At 33.8% G+C, this 17,175-nt stretch overlaps 2 protein-coding genes across 5 annotated transcripts; one reads left to right on the forward strand and one right to left on the reverse strand.

The window, feature by feature from the left end:
- Positions 1–465: 465 nt before the first annotated feature.
- On the reverse strand, positions 466–5,406 carry LOC135633109 (cysteine proteinase inhibitor 12-like). The gene is made up of 4 exons (XM_065142209.1): positions 5,184–5,406; positions 4,508–4,727; positions 920–1,065; positions 466–794 (listed from the first exon to the last, which is right to left on the reverse strand). The coding sequence occupies exons 1-4, from the start codon at positions 5,379–5,381 to the stop codon at positions 642–644; spliced, it is 717 nt and encodes a 238-aa protein (XP_064998281.1). The 5' UTR covers positions 5,382–5,406; the 3' UTR covers positions 466–641.
- A 6,684-nt stretch (positions 5,407–12,090) lies between these two features.
- LOC135633108 (BSD domain-containing protein C22A12.14c-like) lies at positions 12,091–16,316 on the forward strand. Of its 4 annotated transcripts, none has more exons than XR_010494895.1 (3): positions 12,091–13,634; positions 15,085–15,129; positions 15,976–16,316. XR_010494895.1 is itself a non-coding variant. In XM_065142207.1 (2 exons), the coding sequence occupies exon 1, from the start codon at positions 12,239–12,241 to the stop codon at positions 13,625–13,627; it is 1,389 nt and encodes a 462-aa protein (XP_064998279.1). In that variant the 5' UTR covers positions 12,091–12,238; the 3' UTR covers positions 13,628–13,634; positions 15,976–16,316. The 4 variants fall into 4 exon arrangements, 2 of the variants coding, with proteins under 2 accessions (XP_064998279.1, XP_064998280.1); XR_010494896.1 differs by having other exon boundaries at positions 15,982–16,316; XM_065142207.1 differs by lacking the exon at positions 15,085–15,129.
- The last annotated feature ends 859 nt before the right edge of the window (positions 16,317–17,175 follow it).

Here is a 17,175-nt window from a genome sequence, read left to right on the forward strand (position 1 = left end):
ATAGAACGTCATCATGAACACCAGCAAAACTCTGAGTGTCCTAATGCTGAACCACTTGAGGACTAATATATTGACATATTTAAGAAGCAATACCAACTCCCAGATCTTATCTGGTGCATATGCATCTGAAGGTTGCACTGTCGGCAAACCAACCCAAATAGATTAAGCTAAGACGCATCACAGGATTGAAGATGACATCACAGCTAAATTTGATGTTTCTTCTCTAATCAGACCACCATGAAACAGCTTATCCAGCCATCATTATTGTCAACTGCCATAACACCATTGCAAGGGAGGATGCTTATTCCAATAAAAATTAGAATCATATTGTACTGCAAATCTGCTGTCTATACACTGATCAATGGGAATATGGTTTCTTGATCTAAAGCAGCAAATAGGGAGAATAGACGGTTCTTTCCAAATATTGAACATTGGATTTTTGAGGGAAGGTAATGCCACAGCAAGTTGCAAACAGGAAATATGTTTTCAAGATACTCTCTTAGTACATATTCACCAAGCAGCAGAAGCATTCAAACTTACAGGCAATTCATCAGAAAACATGCTTTGCAAAAACACAGATATAGATGTCATTTGCTGGGTTTAGATACCGCTGTTTATATCAGTAGTATCGAGCACTATGTTTACTGACTTGCAGACTCCGAATGCTCCTGCTGCATCTGATTCAAGTGAAAAGTGCCTTCCAGATTCTTGTGCACTTCAACCTTGAGTTTCTCCTCCTTGGTTCCTCTCTTTACTTTGATAAGCATGTCAAATTTCGCAATGTCCTCAACCACCTGAGAATTGAAAGGAGCCGTGATAAACCCACTGATCTCAAGCACTTGAACGTTGGAAGATGAAAAGATTATCTGCTCGGAAACCATACTAGAACAAAATAAATAAAAGGGCAAGAAGGCCAGACCTCTGCCTTTGCAAGAAGGACCTCCAGCAGTTCATAGGGGGCCAATGAGTTGGACCTCTGTTGAATGGTCTGCACAGCATGATGTGCTGCATCTTTGACCACAGGATCATGTGCAGGAACAGTACGCCAGCCAGGTCCATGCTCACCTGGTATATAATGAGGCTCATTATGATTAATGCAGAGCCAATCTTACAAGGCTTGACAGAGATGCTTCATCTTTTGATTGTGTTAGATAACACAAGTGTTCAGATTTATCTAAGCTCATAAACAGACAGACATTCCAGAGAAGGAAGAACAACACTTACAAACCTAAACCAATAAATTCTTCAGTTTTCCAAGTCTTAGTATTTTTCAAAGTAGTTATTGAGAATTACATATAGCTCAACTATCTCATAACAGCCTTGCCATTGTAAACATAGTTTCATCTCATTTCACAGGAAAGCAGTGATAGACACCATCAGAGTTCAAGCATTATACATGCCAATATCAAATGAAAAAAGAAAAATCAAGTGCTATCAGATAAAAAAGAAGCAAGATAAAAAAAAACTTAAAAGTGATAAAACACAAAAAATTCACAATTCAAAATAAAAGGATGTAACATTATTTCAATTATATGTCATGTAAGAGAAAATCTTAAGATATCTACTAAAAGATTTTAAAGACCAAACACACATGGCGAGGGAGTAGGTCATGGGCCATAGAATATGGATATTGATTATTGACATGAGATTGAGAAATGATACAACACAAATATACCAATATATCATATCTTGAAAAAACAGGATATAATATCTTACAAATACAGCCATCAAGATATTTTAATATATAACATTATATGTGACAATGTCTGATATGCTTAATGGCGTTTGATTATATACCTCTAATAACATAGCAGTTCAGTATAAAGAAGATAGCAAGAACTTATGATGTAAAGTAACCTCTTGAGTTTAATTTCATCATTCATAATTTGATCTTTAACACTAAAAATAACACGTAATTAATATATCCAGTCACATATCCATCTTATATGTAGTAAAAAAATAAAGAAAATATAGTTAGCCTAAAATGTATCCACAACATATTCTCAGGTATTCTATAATTGTCCTATTAGTTTAACCATTATTTAAAATAAAATTATATCGAGGAAACAACTGGTGTATACGCATGAAATATTCTACTAATACCATAGTTGGCATGTATTTGGTACTAATATGACAAGCAACTCAAAATTTTCATATTTCATATGTCATGGATATTTTTATGGGAATAATCACAGAATTAATCGACTCCAACTTGTCTTAATCAAATTTGACAGTTTGACTGATTTCCAGCAATAAGCCAACACATCAACAAACTTCAGACCATGACAGGCTAACCTTGTTCAGAAACGATGGGCAGACTTTAGAAGTTTACTTATAACATTTAAGTGCCTACTGAAGTTATAACTATTAGGTGAGGCTTAAAGGCCCTTAATAACAAATATCAAGTTACATGTGGCCTGGTTGGTGACTGAAGCAACGAGGCTTTTGGTTATATTGTCATAATAATATTCAGTTGGGAGGTCATGGATTAATCATAATTCTTGTTTGATATGCTGTTAATTGGAAAGCTACCTTGGAGCCTATAATCACTTTGTCTGCTACTAAATCAGATTATGGTCGTGACCAAAGGCAGTAAGCTATCCAAAAAGAGGCTTGATTGGTAAGACAGGATCAAGACAAGAGGTGACCATAATCTACAATTAGAGTGACATTCACTAGTCAAAATATCAGATTTCCTATGGGAATGGAGCACATTTGGGAACAATGCTGCTTCGCCTGACACGTAGACACTCGGGGTGACTTTGTTGTGAAGAAGACCAGTGATACATGAGATCCAACTAATATGTTTGCCAAGTCTGCCAAACTAATTTGATGCATTCCCTTAACTTGGTTCACTCAGCAAAAGGTTGTCCCTCTTAGGCTGACATAAATTTGACCTGCAATATGGTACAAGACACCACCAATAACTTCGGAAGAAAATAAATTAAAAATAAATAAAAAAACTAGTGCTTTATTGGACCAGATCAAATTCTAAAATCCTTGCATTGAATTTTGACAATCTTACTGCTTTCATATTCATATTTTGTCAGTAGTCTGAATTGTAAGAATAGCTCAAGGTACAACTCAAGCTTAGCCTAGTTTGTGAAGCATGAGTCAGAGCCGAATAGCCTGGTCCTTGTTCAAATTATTGATTAGCACATCACAAACTAACACCAATTCATTTGTCTCTGGCTTGTTAGAAGACCAATCCTATTTAATATGTTGGGATTTAAAAACCGCTAGACTCTCGAACCCACCTCAGCTTCACGCAACCACACAAGCCCCATTTTGTCCATCTCTTTAGCTCTCGTGCCATCTCCAAAAACCACCATTGTGATCATCAACACCAGCCCCACTGCTGCCACCCACCTCACCACCGTCTAACTCATCAAACTCCTGTTCCTCCTTGAGGTTATTGAGGATGCCAGCGAGGCAACCAACCACATCATACATCAGTCATTTTGTCTCTTGCATGATGCCTCCCCTTGCCTCCCCACAACACTGCATCATCCACTCTGAACATCTTCTCAATGTCACCAATCGTTAAAGCTTGTATCAATCCAACCTCGAACTGCTTAGGTTTGGTCAAACAAAGCCCGACGGTTGGTTGTTGAGCTAATGTCAAACTCAATCTGAGCAAAAGAAAAATGGTTCTCTTGGTTCGACCAAGTGAAATACAAATAAGGGAAGAGACTGCTCATTCAAGCTTGACTCCTTTACCATAGGTTTCTAGGGTGCTCTCCATCATTTGATATAGCACATTGTGTCCAACTTTGCCCATACGTGTGATACTATGCAAATTTATCTGTGATCTCTAGTTTTCTTTCCTTATGTAGTCATATTTGCTACTTCATAACAGCCCACAAGAGAACCAAAGGGTGAAGGCCCATTTGACTAATTAACAAAGGATCAAGGAAGCTGAATAGTTGTTAGCTTATGCAATTTCCCCTGTAATCTGTGTTTTCTCCAAGAAGCACAAAGGGAAAAAGAAGAATGTGATAAGATTCTTGGAATAATGGTTAGGAACCAGAACTTCCATCCAAGAACAACAAGCACTTTGACTAAGACCAATAGGACATAAACAAAAAAATTGCTGAGAATCAGATGTCATTGTATACAATGTATACATGGCAAAACTTTTTGGTGAAGATTAAAACGAAAGAAAGCACACACAAAATAAAAGCAAAACATAAATTCAGAGCACCCATGGACAAGTGCCAATGTCAAAAAAGTCTTGGAACCAACATCAACATCACAACCATAACAAGATAGATGACTACAGATAACAAAAAGTATTGAAGCCCAGGCCATCTGAAAAGAACAAAGAATGGGTTTGTGAGCTCCTCACCGAATAAGCCAACACAAGATAGACAACTTCTTGTTCATTGGGGATTTACACGAGGAACCGTATCGAGATAGATAATTGGGTACTATATTCACAGCTCCGAGTATGTTAAGACAAGTTAGATAACTATAGACAATCAATGGGTTTGCGAGACCGCATTACCTCGTTTGGCACCGAGGTCAGCAGCCGTGAGAGATCCAGAATCTGCCACATGCTTGAAGTCCTGAAGCTCTTTAAAGTGGAGCCATGGCTTGACCCACACTTTGGCCTCATAGAGCTTCTTTTTACCTGCGTCAATTGCCTCCACTGTCAAGTGATGAAGGGTTCCAGTGACAACCTGCTCCTTGGCCTTCACCACGCGAGCAAACTCCAGAAGTGCATTCTGCAAACGGAAAGCTACAGTGACAACACAAGTGATACAATACGCCAGAAGAACCGAAACGAGATCATTATCTTTTATTCATGTGTCATTCGATCGAGACAAGTTAAGTCGATTACAAAGAACAAGTGTTACGCCCAAATTTATCGCAGAATATCACAGGGTTCAACGATTAACCCAAAAAACAACACAGATACGATAAGAGGTCACATCAAGCAAAACTAACTTCTTGTATTACAATATATCCAACCAAAAAAACGTAAAGATAAGTCGAAACCCTAAACAGAAAGGATCGCAAGATACAGAGATCAGAATTCAGATCGGTAGATTTCGGGAGAAAGGATCGAACTCAGCAAAGAAGTTGTCGTCAAAAGAACACCCTAAGAAAATAATATAAAAATCAAATTCAAATAAAAGGACGAAATTCGAAGAAATGGAGGAACCAGAGCAACGCAAGACCTCCTTTTTGTTGTGTTCGTCAACGGCGAAGCGGGCGAGCTCCTCGATCTCGGCGCTGTTCTGGCTACCCTCCGATTCCTTCAACCCTCCGACCATGGCCGCCATCGCGATCGAGAAGAGCAACGAAGAGCACAATGAGAAGCCGATCACGAAGTAGGGGAGAAGGCAGCGAGAAGAGCGAGTGCAGGAGGAACCCATCGCTCCGTCGCAGTACTTATCGGTTCTTTTCTTCTCTCTCCTTTAATAGAACGCGTAAGGCACTCTCTCCGCTTGACATGTGTAGGACGCGTGGAACAGATCTGGCCGTTGGTTGGACTTCGCTTCCGATTTAAGCTTCCAGTTGAGGAATATTTCTTAACTGATTAATATTTTGCTACTCGAGTACGTTTACGCGATCTCCTACTCGCGCATGAACTGGCCACAAACGTCCACTTCTGTGGGACCGCGGAGCGTTTATCTCAGTGTACATTCCCGGGTGTGGGTATAGAATTTGGCCCTTTTTATTTACCTTTTCGGTGGGTTTCTTCGCCTCGAAGAAAATCTTCAGAACGAATTGCGTAGCAAAGACGAGATAAAAATGTACTTCTTCGACCCACTCACGAGACTTACCAGCCTTTGCTGCGGGAAGACCCACCACGATTCTCCAACGGGGCCCACTACGTATCTGCGAGGCGCACCACCCGCGTGACGTTGGTGATGCGTGGAAAAGTGTCGCCCAAGACACGTGAGCGGCACCCTCTACATTGTTCCTGTCCCAATTTACGTGGCTTATAGCGGGCTCGAGTCAAAATGTTGACCCGAATGATGGTAACCCATACGGTGAAGTGGTGAGGATTGAGCTCGAGTGGAATGATTTGATGAGAGGAATGATTTTGAGACTTGATATTCTTTTCAATATGAGATTTATCGATTGTCATTAGAAATCCAATCGTTCGATCGTGTTTAGTTTAAGTTGATTTCCAAGCCATGAGTAGTATACTAATCCGATTGAGTTCATGTCTTCTTTCGTCTCCCTCTTTTTTTTTTTTTTTTTTTTTTTTTGCTTCTATCAATTTTTTTCTTATTATAAACATAGTCACATAGGCTCTCACTTCCCTCCAAATAGGCTTATATACTCTCTTATGATGATTTAATTTTTCTCTTCTATCAACTATAGGAGACTCATCGATTGTCTCTTCTCTTATCAATCGTTTGTATTTCTTTTTCAAATTATTCAATTGTATCACTGACAAATACTTGTCTCTCTATTTAATTTTTACTATATTTTTGTTCAATCTTTTTTTACGACCTTATATTTGTATAATTTTACATACTATTATTATCTCCTCATTTAATTCTTTTTATCCTAGTTTTGCGTAGCACTATCGTCTTTCAATTTAATTATAAATCTTAATTTGCATAACATTGTTCATGAACTATTAAGCACTATAATTATCATAATATTGTTATTAACCTATTAAAGAGTATAATTGGTTTTGTTGAGATTACGACTCCATCCCGATGATTTACAATATTATCAAATATATTCTATAATTTTTTTTGTGTAGTGATCAAAATATTATATCAAGTTAATTTTTTTTATCACCAATTGATTGATGTTATTAGTAAACTATTATAAATACCTATTTTGATTCCGGTATGATATATCAAATGTTTTATACATTTTAATTTTATATGCCTCGGTATATTTTAATAACATTATAATATTTTTATTGAGATATTAAAAATATTATAATGTTATTGAAAAACATTACAAGTGATACCAAATTTTTAAGTTTATAGTTAGTTTGCTTCATAAATAATATTTTCCAATATGTTTTATATTGTTTTATCATGTTGGCCAAAACACTAACTATTTTTAGAGTTATGATTGATTACATGTAATCAGAATTTAATTTGCATCTGTTCTTAACATTGGTTCCGTATGTTTGATGTTTTTATATTGGATGAGATAATCATTTTGATATTATTAGTGGGTGAGTAGTTAAACATGACATGAAACATGTCATTAAATTAATAATATCTCCATTTCTCCTCTACCTTTCCTATGCCTTGTTCCAAATATTATTGGATTAGGTAATCTTCATGTATAGAGATATCATCAACACTTATTATGTCATCCTAAAAGCTACTTATTCCAATGCAATATTTCTTTGCACTGTTATCATACATACTAGATTTTGGATCATCTCTTTTTGCTATATCTTATTCAATATATATATATATATATATATATATGATTCTTCATCAAGTTTAACTAATTTGCATATCTTATAATAATACAAAAAATATTATCAACAAATAGGGATGTCGATTTTCAAGATATAGAGGCAAACAAATTTAAAAGGATCATAGATTTTATGTGTTTAGAAGTCATTGACACTTTATGGTGTTTGACTTCAAGAAATAAGTTTTTTATTTAAGATACTCTAAAAGTACAATGTGATATTCAATATGGCAATAAGTCTCATGTAATTGTCAAGTTTATATTTTTTTTGTTTATACCATAATCTAAATTTATTGTTTTAGCAATAACAAAAAAAACATTTCATTAATATGATTATGGATAAATTCATATTTGTAGCTTAATCCAAAACAATTTTAATGCTTCTCGATTATATAGCATCCATAATAAACTTTAGGAAAGATTTTTATATTAAAAAAAATATCTAGATTATGATCACTAATGATATCCACAGATTCAAGTATCCTAATACAGCTTCAGAATTCAAATAGGAATCACTCCCAATAAACTCAAATTTTCAATTTTAAAGTTGCAATGCAAATGGGAATGATTTATTTACACCATCAACTCTTGTAGCTATCAATAACTCAACATAATACTTATCTAATAAGTATGCTACTTCTAAATCAAATACAAGTTTTATATTATTCCCAAAAATTCTAATACATCCACCAAAAACTCAAAAAAATCGTCAAAAGTGATTTTCAGATGTTGTCAAATAGTTATGTTATAGTCTTAAAAGCTCGAGTTCAATTAAACATGAAATTAAATCTATACATGACTCTACAAAATCACTTTGAACTTGATTAAGTGTTATCTCATGAATTATATATGTCTTTTTATGAAAAAAACACAACATCAAATCTTTTCTAGATATATATATAATAATCATTTTCAGTATGTAATCTTGATACACTGAGTATTGATCTTTGATATATATCAATCTCTACTAATATTGTAGACAAATTATACTAATATTCATTACAAACTTTATTATTAAAAAACTTTCAATTCCACTTGTGCATATCATCCATCTACACTCTTTAACTATACACCAAATATATATCTTAGAACTACTTTTGATAATATACTTCATATCAAAACCTCTTTAAATCATATATTCTTTTAGAGCTTGTTTAAATTTCTCGCCATCATGAAATGGCAATACTTAGAAATGCAAACATTAGTTTGTTAGCATAAAATCTATAATCATATTATCTGTAATATGAGAAAAGAAATTATGTCAAAATTAAAAAAATTAGATCTAACAATATATTAAGATGTGTACTTTTCTTATTGTTGAGAAGAATAAACCTTATCTGATATACAAGTACTCCATCATCGGATCTGAGATATCAATCTACAAAGAAAACTAAATCATTCTCCTCTTTTTCTATATTTTCACGTAACCATCTAGATTAATGGATTAGGGAAGAGGGAGATTGAGAGAAAAACCTTAATCTCTAGAACAAGGGGCTATGATAAGTTATTAGAAAAGTTCCTCCTTATCTCCTAAGGAACCCAATCCTAAATTTTTTTTCTATTGGCCAATAATCATTATCAGAATCCAATCATATCTATAATATATCTTACTTAATTAAATAAGACCACATAATCTAACATAGTCTCCAATCAAATCTTTTTCCTCTATGCAGTTTATGAAAATATCATAAATATATTGTTTACTTAATGAATAAATATATATTATTAGTTAAAAATTCTCCATCCTCCACATAGGAATGAAACCTTTTAATATCAAATCATCATCTCTCAAGGCTAATACTCGCTCCCTTCATTGTTTTTGACTCTTCAACATGGTTGTCACATGTATCCTTATGTAGATAGAAAACTTTACCAACAACATGATAGGCTTTATATATTGCATCAATATCTAATTCAACTTCATCTAATATTTGTTGTTTAACCAATTCAGTTTCAATTATATCATCACTTTATTCATTTTTATAAAAAAAGCTTGGGTCATGTATATGACTCACTTGGGATATAGTGACTTCCCCATCAATTGATCATGATGACCATTGAGTTGTCTTCAACATGATACTTTTACTTTGATTACCAATCTTATCGTTAATGAATAATATATTGTCCGAGAAAAATATCATTCTTACAAACTTAAATATACATAATTTGAAAAATATCATTCTTTTCAAATGAATATGGACATAATTTACTGTATTTTTTGCATTGATATACAAAAAAAATATGATAAAGAGACCATGATATAAATTATTGGAATTTTTTTTCATTTCATACAATGTCAACAAATGGATATAAACATAATTTGCATTGAAGTATTTGATACGAGTAATAAAAAGCCAGTATTTTGGAATCTTATTATAGTGTTTTAGTTCGTATACAGGTAATAATGTAACAATGTTCAGAAATATTGAAATTGATTTTTTATGACTATAACAATGTTTTGTTCATATATAAAAGCAGTATCTGAACAGAAAAAACATTGTAAAAGTTTGTAATATAAATTCTTGTCATTATTTTCGTTACATATAATGTCAATAAATGAATATGAATATAATTTGTATCGAGGTGTTCGATACAAATCATAAAAAAAAATAAGTTATAGTGTTTTCATTCATATATAGAAAACATTATATTTGAATAGAAAAATATTATAAAGGGATCATAAAATACTTATATTTCTTTTCATTGTGTATAATATCAATAAATGGATATGAACATAATTTACATTGACGTGTTCATACAAGTCATAAAAAGTTAATTATTATATTTTGGAACGTCGTTATAGTATTTTTGTTCATAGGCAAAAAAAAAAAGAAAAGAAAAACAAGATTATATTTGAACAAAAAACAAAAAAACACTGTAAAAGGGTTATCAACCCATTTTTTTATTGTTTCCAATTCATACAATGTCAATGTCACTGAGTTTTAGTTTAAAATAGGTGCAATGCATATATTAATATGTACTTTCATATACAAAACTTTGTTAGATGAAAAAATCATGATGAAAACATGGTAGAAGTTGGAATGCACTTTATATGTTTTGTATGCTAAGTTTTATGTATGAGACAAGTCCTTAAATACACAATGAGGACTCTCTTAGGATGGGAGAGGAAAGGGGAATAACAAATAAGCAAAAAAATAAAAAAAAACTATAAAGACCAATAAAAACACTATATTGATTATTAGCACAATTTATGAGTAGAGAGGGGAAGGGAGATTGTAACATGCTTAGATCATTGCATACTTTGGATCGATCTATAAAGTGTGAGCGAAAATAATACTATTGGGGTTGGTGAGGGATATGATATTGTTTGAGAAAAACAAACATAGAAAATCTCTTTTGATAAAAAACTTAAAAATAATATTTTTTTAGAAAATCACCCTCAACACGTATCGTTCTCATGAAAATGAGATTTTTTCATTGACAATCACTTTTTGTTATTTATAATTATATTTAATTTTTTTAATATTCCTAAGATATGCCTTTATAAGATTAATATAAATACCTTAACTTATCACTTAATTCCAAGAAACTCATTTGACACAAAGTCTTTTTTTTTCCCTTTCTTATTCTTAGTATCTTTCATCGTTAATGAAATAAAATAAAAAAAAGATAATCAAATGGGATAAGTGAATCAAATGAGAAATAGTTTTTTATGCTTGTTATATCGATTTAATATTTTTATGGTTTAAGATGCCAAGTCATTGGTTCAAAAAATGATACTTCAAGCATTTTTATAATAGTCTAAAATATGTTGGGTCACTTTGCACAAATAATAAGATGTCATATTTCAAATATATGATTGCTAATTGATGGGTTGTAGGAAATAATAATATAATTGTGAATTAGATCCGAAGATATAAGAGAAAGAGATGAAAAAATAATTTTTTACGTCTATTAAATTGGATAACATATTTGGAAAGATACTTAGGTTTTTCTATAATAGCTCCAAAAATATCATTTTGCATCAACCCACAAGATGCAATGTTCTGAGATGATAATTGAGGAATGTTAAAAAAAAATATTAATAAAATATATTTAATAAAATAAAAATATTTTTATTTTTAAAGATGATTGTATGAGATAAAAGGGATTATCCCAAAAATAGATTACCAATAATAATCTCCTTTAAAAAAATTATATTAACATTTCATAAATATTTAATATTGAGCTAATTATAAATTATCTATTATAGTTAACTACTTTTAACATCCCGATTGCATTAGCATTATGTTAACGGTTAAATATCATTTGCATCAATCCACAATGCAATGTTCTGAGATGATAATTGAGGGATGTCAAAAGATAATAATATGATTATTAATAAAAATATTTTTAATAAAATATTTTTTTTATTTTTATATGATTGTATGAGATAAAAGAGATTATCTTTTGACATATTATTATCCCTTGTAATTAGCTAGGTTAAAAAGTTTATATTAATATTTTTAATTTTATAAATTATTTTTTAATTATATATAAAAAAAATTAATATTTTATTTTTGTAAGTATAGAAATTTTAATATAATTTTCAAAAAAATAAAAATCGGAATAATAAAAATAGCTAATGAGGTAATACGTAAGAATCTGCATTCGTACCACAGCAGAGCGTCTACGAAAGCCACGAGAAGAACGTTCGGGGTAGAACTTTCTGGTAACCACGAAACGCTCGACTCAGCTTACCGACCCTGCAAACACAACTCGTGCTGCGTATGTGTAGGCTCTACGCGTACATTTAGCTGTATCACCAGAGACGAAGACGTCCGCTCTGTGGCCAACCGGCCGGTGGAGTGTCTCTGGTTCCGTTGCCATGGATTTCTTCAAATCCGTCTTCTCCGCCGATCCGACCTCCCCCCGGCAGAAGAATTCTCCGCCGGAATCCCCCCACCACTCACCGGACGGCGATGAACGAAGCAGCTTCGGCGAGACTGGCGGTTGGAGCTTTGGAGGGTTCGTGAAGACCTTCGCCACCAAGTCCGAATCGGTGATCCGGACCTACCGCCGGGACCTCGAGGAGTTCGGATCCGGCATCAAGAGGGAGACGGCGTTCCTCGGGGATGCCACCGCCCGCGCGGTCCTCGACCTCCCGGGCTCCCTCGATGCGGGTGCCTCCGTCGCTCAGGAGTCCCTGGAGTCCGTCGGCCGGATCGTCGACGACATCGGCGGTTCGGTGTGGCGGGGCACGGCCGAGATCATCTCCCGGGGTAAGGAAGCGATCATGTCGATGGAGGCCGAGGACAGTAGAACCGACCAGTACCCGTTCGATCAGGGGCCCCAGAATGGGTCTCCTTCTTCGAGAAGGTACAACCGGTTCGAGGCGCAGCTGCTTGCGATCCAGTTCGATGTGAATACGTTCTCGGAGGAGCCGGAGGATGCCCAGGATTTCAAAAATTGGAGATTAGGATTTGATTTGGCCGAGAAAGAGGATGAAATTGAGAGGCTGTGCTATGAGAATGGGTCGTTGGAGGGATTTCTTGAGAAGCTGGTGCCTCGATTGGTGGATTACGAGACATTCTGGTGCCGGTATTACTATCGTGTCCATAAGCTCAAGCAAGCGGAGGATGCAAGGGCAAAGCTAGTGAAAAGGGTGATTTCAGGGGAAGAAGAGGAGGATTTGAGTTGGGAGGTAGACGATGAGGAAGAGGATGAAGAAGTTGAGAAGGATGACAAGAAAGAAGAAATTTTGACAGAGAATAAAGAAGTACAGGAAGAAGGAAAAAAGGATGAGATTGCCAAGGTGGTGCAGAAGGAAGACATGAATTTTGAGTCTGTCATCATGGAGAAACATGCTGAGGTTTCTCAGGTCGAGAATTTGGAAACTTCGACAGCTAACATTGACGAGGGAGTGAGTACCGATCCAGGAAAGGCAGAAAATCCTGAAATTATTTGCAAGGAGGAGATGAACTCAAAGTCGGATGATGAAACAGATGGTAAGACAGTGCAAAAAGGGAAGACGGATGATGTAGGGTTGTGCAAGGATAGCAGCTCTTCAATTGTCTCAAGCCAGCATTCTGTGCAGGAGGAAGATGATCTCGAGTGGGATGAAATCGAGGATCTTGATGAACATGATGAGAAAAAATCTGGTGACAAGAGTGTAAACCCTCTTCGGGAGGATTTGCGCAAGAGACTCAGTGTCGTTGAGGATGACGAGGATCTTAGTTGGGATATTGAAGATGACGATGTGTCTACACAATCTTGATCGAAAGGTATAACAATGTCAAACAAGTATCGTTTTTCTTCATTTATTTGTGAGCTGCTTGGCTGGTAATGGTTGCTCATATCATGCTGTAAAATTAAATGTGATTGAACTTTTTGAATCTGTTAACATACTTATCTCTGCTGATCTTTTGCATATGCAAATTTGGAGCTGCTGACCATGACATTGTTGGCCTTTTTTCTTTTATATTTTTGTCTATTTGTGTGTTTCAAAAGGCAAAAATACTGAATTACTTAATGTTGCCCTTCTCATGATATCTCTGGTTTCATATATGTTGGCTGCACTACTTTTTTTAATACAATAAAGTAGTAAGAATAAAGAAATTGAAATAGGGACGCATCAAAAGTTTCTTTTTGGGGGGTATTTACTACTTAATGAATAGTACTGTATATCTCTAAATTAAAGCAAAATTGCATCTGGGTGGAAAAAGTTGTCAGATTTCAAAAGTTTCTCGATGATCTTTATTTGAAATCAATTTGAAAGTAAGGAAACTGTAGGGAATTTCTTACATATATATTTCTAGAGGGAAAATGTGTCCTTGAGAGGAAAATGGCTTTTAAAATGTATGGGTTATGTAGACCATGAAGGTGCTGACTCTGTAGCTCCCTTATACTGACTTTTATTGCACCTGCCAAATTTAGTAGGTTAGTGCCAAACAGCTGCAAACTAAAAATCTTAGTAAATCTTGATTCAGTTCTTACCTTGGTTTTGAATTAATTTCAACTGTTCTCGTAAAAACTTAAAAACCATGTGTTAAAGTATTGTGTACCCAATTTGTGCTATTTATGAGCTAACATAGTATGATACTTTTGTAAACTATTACATGCTAGATGTCTGATCGGATGATTGAACAGGCATGTCTCAGTGCACTTATGCTTTGCTATGTTTGATAGACAAGGCATCGACCACACAATCTTTGATTTGATATTTGTAGCCATGTTATGTGCTGGTTATTAAAAGAAAGAAATCTAATCTTGAACCCACTGATCAATTGCACATGAGATTTGTAGTCTAGCACCATTTTGGTTGGCATGTGTTTGACAATTCTTGGACATTGTTATCAGGTTGTCTACCGAGTAGTGAATTGGTGCTACAAACTGTATTTTCAACTATGCTATTGTTTCATCATATATCACTGATCAAGGATATGGAATTAAAGCAATGTTGTCGATCAGTGGTTACCAATGTTGCATGTCAGGTCTTGTAGGATCAGTATGTTGCTCTGATTGATTTATTGTGTCTATATGTTTGTTCTTACCCGAAACTTTTTTCTCCACAAAGAAGTATTTGTATTAACTTTTTCATTTTTCACAAACATTTAAAGCATATTTATATATTTTCATCATGATTAATGAAAAAGTCAACACCTTAGAAGCGCACCGTAAATGTGCCTTTACCTTGACAATGCATGATGCTGAGTAAAGGCTCTTGTTCCTCAGCAACCTCAGTTCCTGGAAAACAAGAACAATCTACATCAGGTTTTGGTATGTTGCTTTTCATCCTATTTTCTTCAAAGAGCTTGTGGATGCTCAGATTCTGACTATCGATAAATTGTATGTTTCACCATTTTCATCATATTTTGGCTGCTTAATAGTTAAAAATTAAAACCGTTTCTTTTTGGTGCCATCTTGCCTGATAAATTAATGCTTCACCATTTACAGCATCTTCTAGGAACATTACAATTTATCTGATCTGTATGCACTGTGAGGTGTCATCTAGGACCAACGAACTAAATCTCGCTCCAATGCAGGTCTTAGGAATCTAGAAACTGGTACAGTAATGGTATGTGATATATCAGACAGTATATACTGATTTTTTATTAAATAAATTAATAAATATAAAAATGAAGTATTGTGTAGATATCAAGCTACATAATTCAATACCAGTACTTAGTTGGATAGGTAAATACTAGTCTGTATCGACCGATCTAGTTACTTTTTTAAACCTTGTCTTAGACATAATAAAAATAAGATGGAATTAATACAGATTTATGGGTCTAAATTAGACATCAAAATTGCATATGTTTAGCAGATTGTATGTTAATGCTTACTTTGAACAAAGCTCTAGTTTTCTAGATTTTATGCTCTTGAATCCAAATGAAACCAAGCATGTCAGCTTGCATACCGTGTATATTCTGAGGTGTTACAATTTTTTAGTTATTAAAGAGTTCTGAATGCCATTTCCGAGTGCAATAGTTGAAGAGACAACTTTGAGAAAGAAAACTGCAAATAGTGTTCATTCTTTTCTATAATAAGTTAATTAGGTAGTTAAGCCAAGTTATGTAGTACGGCAAAAACCTGTGATCTTACTAATCAAGTCTTGTTTTTTAGCTTCAGATGTGAAGTACAATGAAGCCTAGTAGATGGCCAGTTTCTGGGGAACCAAGTCCGAAGATAAGAACAGGAACTCCACTTCAAAACCAGAGAAGAAAAAGGACACTTCGCCTTTGTAGTTGCCAGTGAATGCTTTTTTGTGGTTTAGGTGGCAACGCATGTCACATATGTTTCTGTATCTATTTGTATCACTTGTCTGATGAGTAAGCTTAAGCTTATGACACAATTGTTAATTACCAACTGTTGTCCAAACGTTTCAACAGTATTATTTTTATTTAATGTTTAACTAATCTTTTATCAAAGATGAATAAAATACTGACTGTCTTTTAGGAACCCAATTTAATATAATTTCATGTTTCATCAGTCTCTCACTCAACTACTTGTTCCTCTGTATTATCTATTTTTTCTTTTATTGTTTTGATGGTTTTTTTATAAGATGCATTTAGAAATAGCTAACACTGTTGTTGGTCTAGAAAGCTTGTAATGAAGCTTTAAATGAATTGAATCGCAAGGTATAAATGATGTATGTCAAATTGCTAGTTGTGAAATATATATATATATATATATATATATATATATACATATATATGTATATGTATATATAAGTATATATATATATATGTATGTATATATATATAAAGAAAACGAAATAAGACGATTAATTGGGTATCCAAATTTACTAAAATGTATGAATATAGTAAGTAGTAAGCATTGGAGAGAAACACGGCCTTCTTAGCTTTGATATGTACGGCTATGAAGTTTATAGTAAATATTTTTTTTAGTTAATGAGATAAACACCACGAAAAATATTTTAGGATATTTGAAAACTATAAAGATATATTGTGTACAGAAAAGCTTATTTTAAAAATATTTTGTATAATAAATAATTTTATTTGAAATTTTGCCATGAATCATATGCTTCAACAGGTTTTGGTAGGAATTTATATATATACATATATGTATATATTCTGACAAAAAGATATTTTGGATATTCGAAAAAGATACGGATGCTTTAAAAGAAACACGCAAATGTAGGAATCGCCAATTTATATATTTTTATGTTTAATCAATGATTTTATTTTATTTTATTTTATTTTTATAAATTATTAATTTTGTGAACTGATCAGTTAGTCCTCTGTGGAGTGCTCAGACTTGACCGGACCGATCCGATTTCAATACGTACGCACGCAACAGGTT

This window comes from Musa acuminata, chromosome BXJ3-3 (assembly GCF_036884655.1).
Source record: "Musa acuminata AAA Group cultivar baxijiao chromosome BXJ3-3, Cavendish_Baxijiao_AAA, whole genome shotgun sequence".
Classification (NCBI taxonomy): domain Eukaryota; kingdom Viridiplantae; phylum Streptophyta; class Magnoliopsida; order Zingiberales; family Musaceae; genus Musa; species Musa acuminata.

Bases quoted from the DNA above. Each gene is read 5' to 3' on its own strand.
- LOC135633109 (XM_065142209.1), bottom strand. From the start codon at position 5,381: ATGGGTTCCTCCTGCACTCGCTCTTCTCGCTGCCTTCTCCCCTACTTC. The intron at 4,728-5,183 runs GTCTTGCGTTGC...TTCCGTTTGCAG, and splicing joins ACGAACACAACAAAAAGGAG to AATGCACTTCTGGAGTTTGC. The intron at 1,066-4,507 runs GTAATGCGGTCT...ATTATATACCAG, and splicing joins TGACCTCGGTGCCAAACGAG to GTGAGCATGGACCTGGCTGG.
- LOC135633108 (XM_065142207.1), top strand. From the start codon at position 12,239: ATGGATTTCTTCAAATCCGTCTTCTCCGCCGATCCGACCTCCCCCCGG.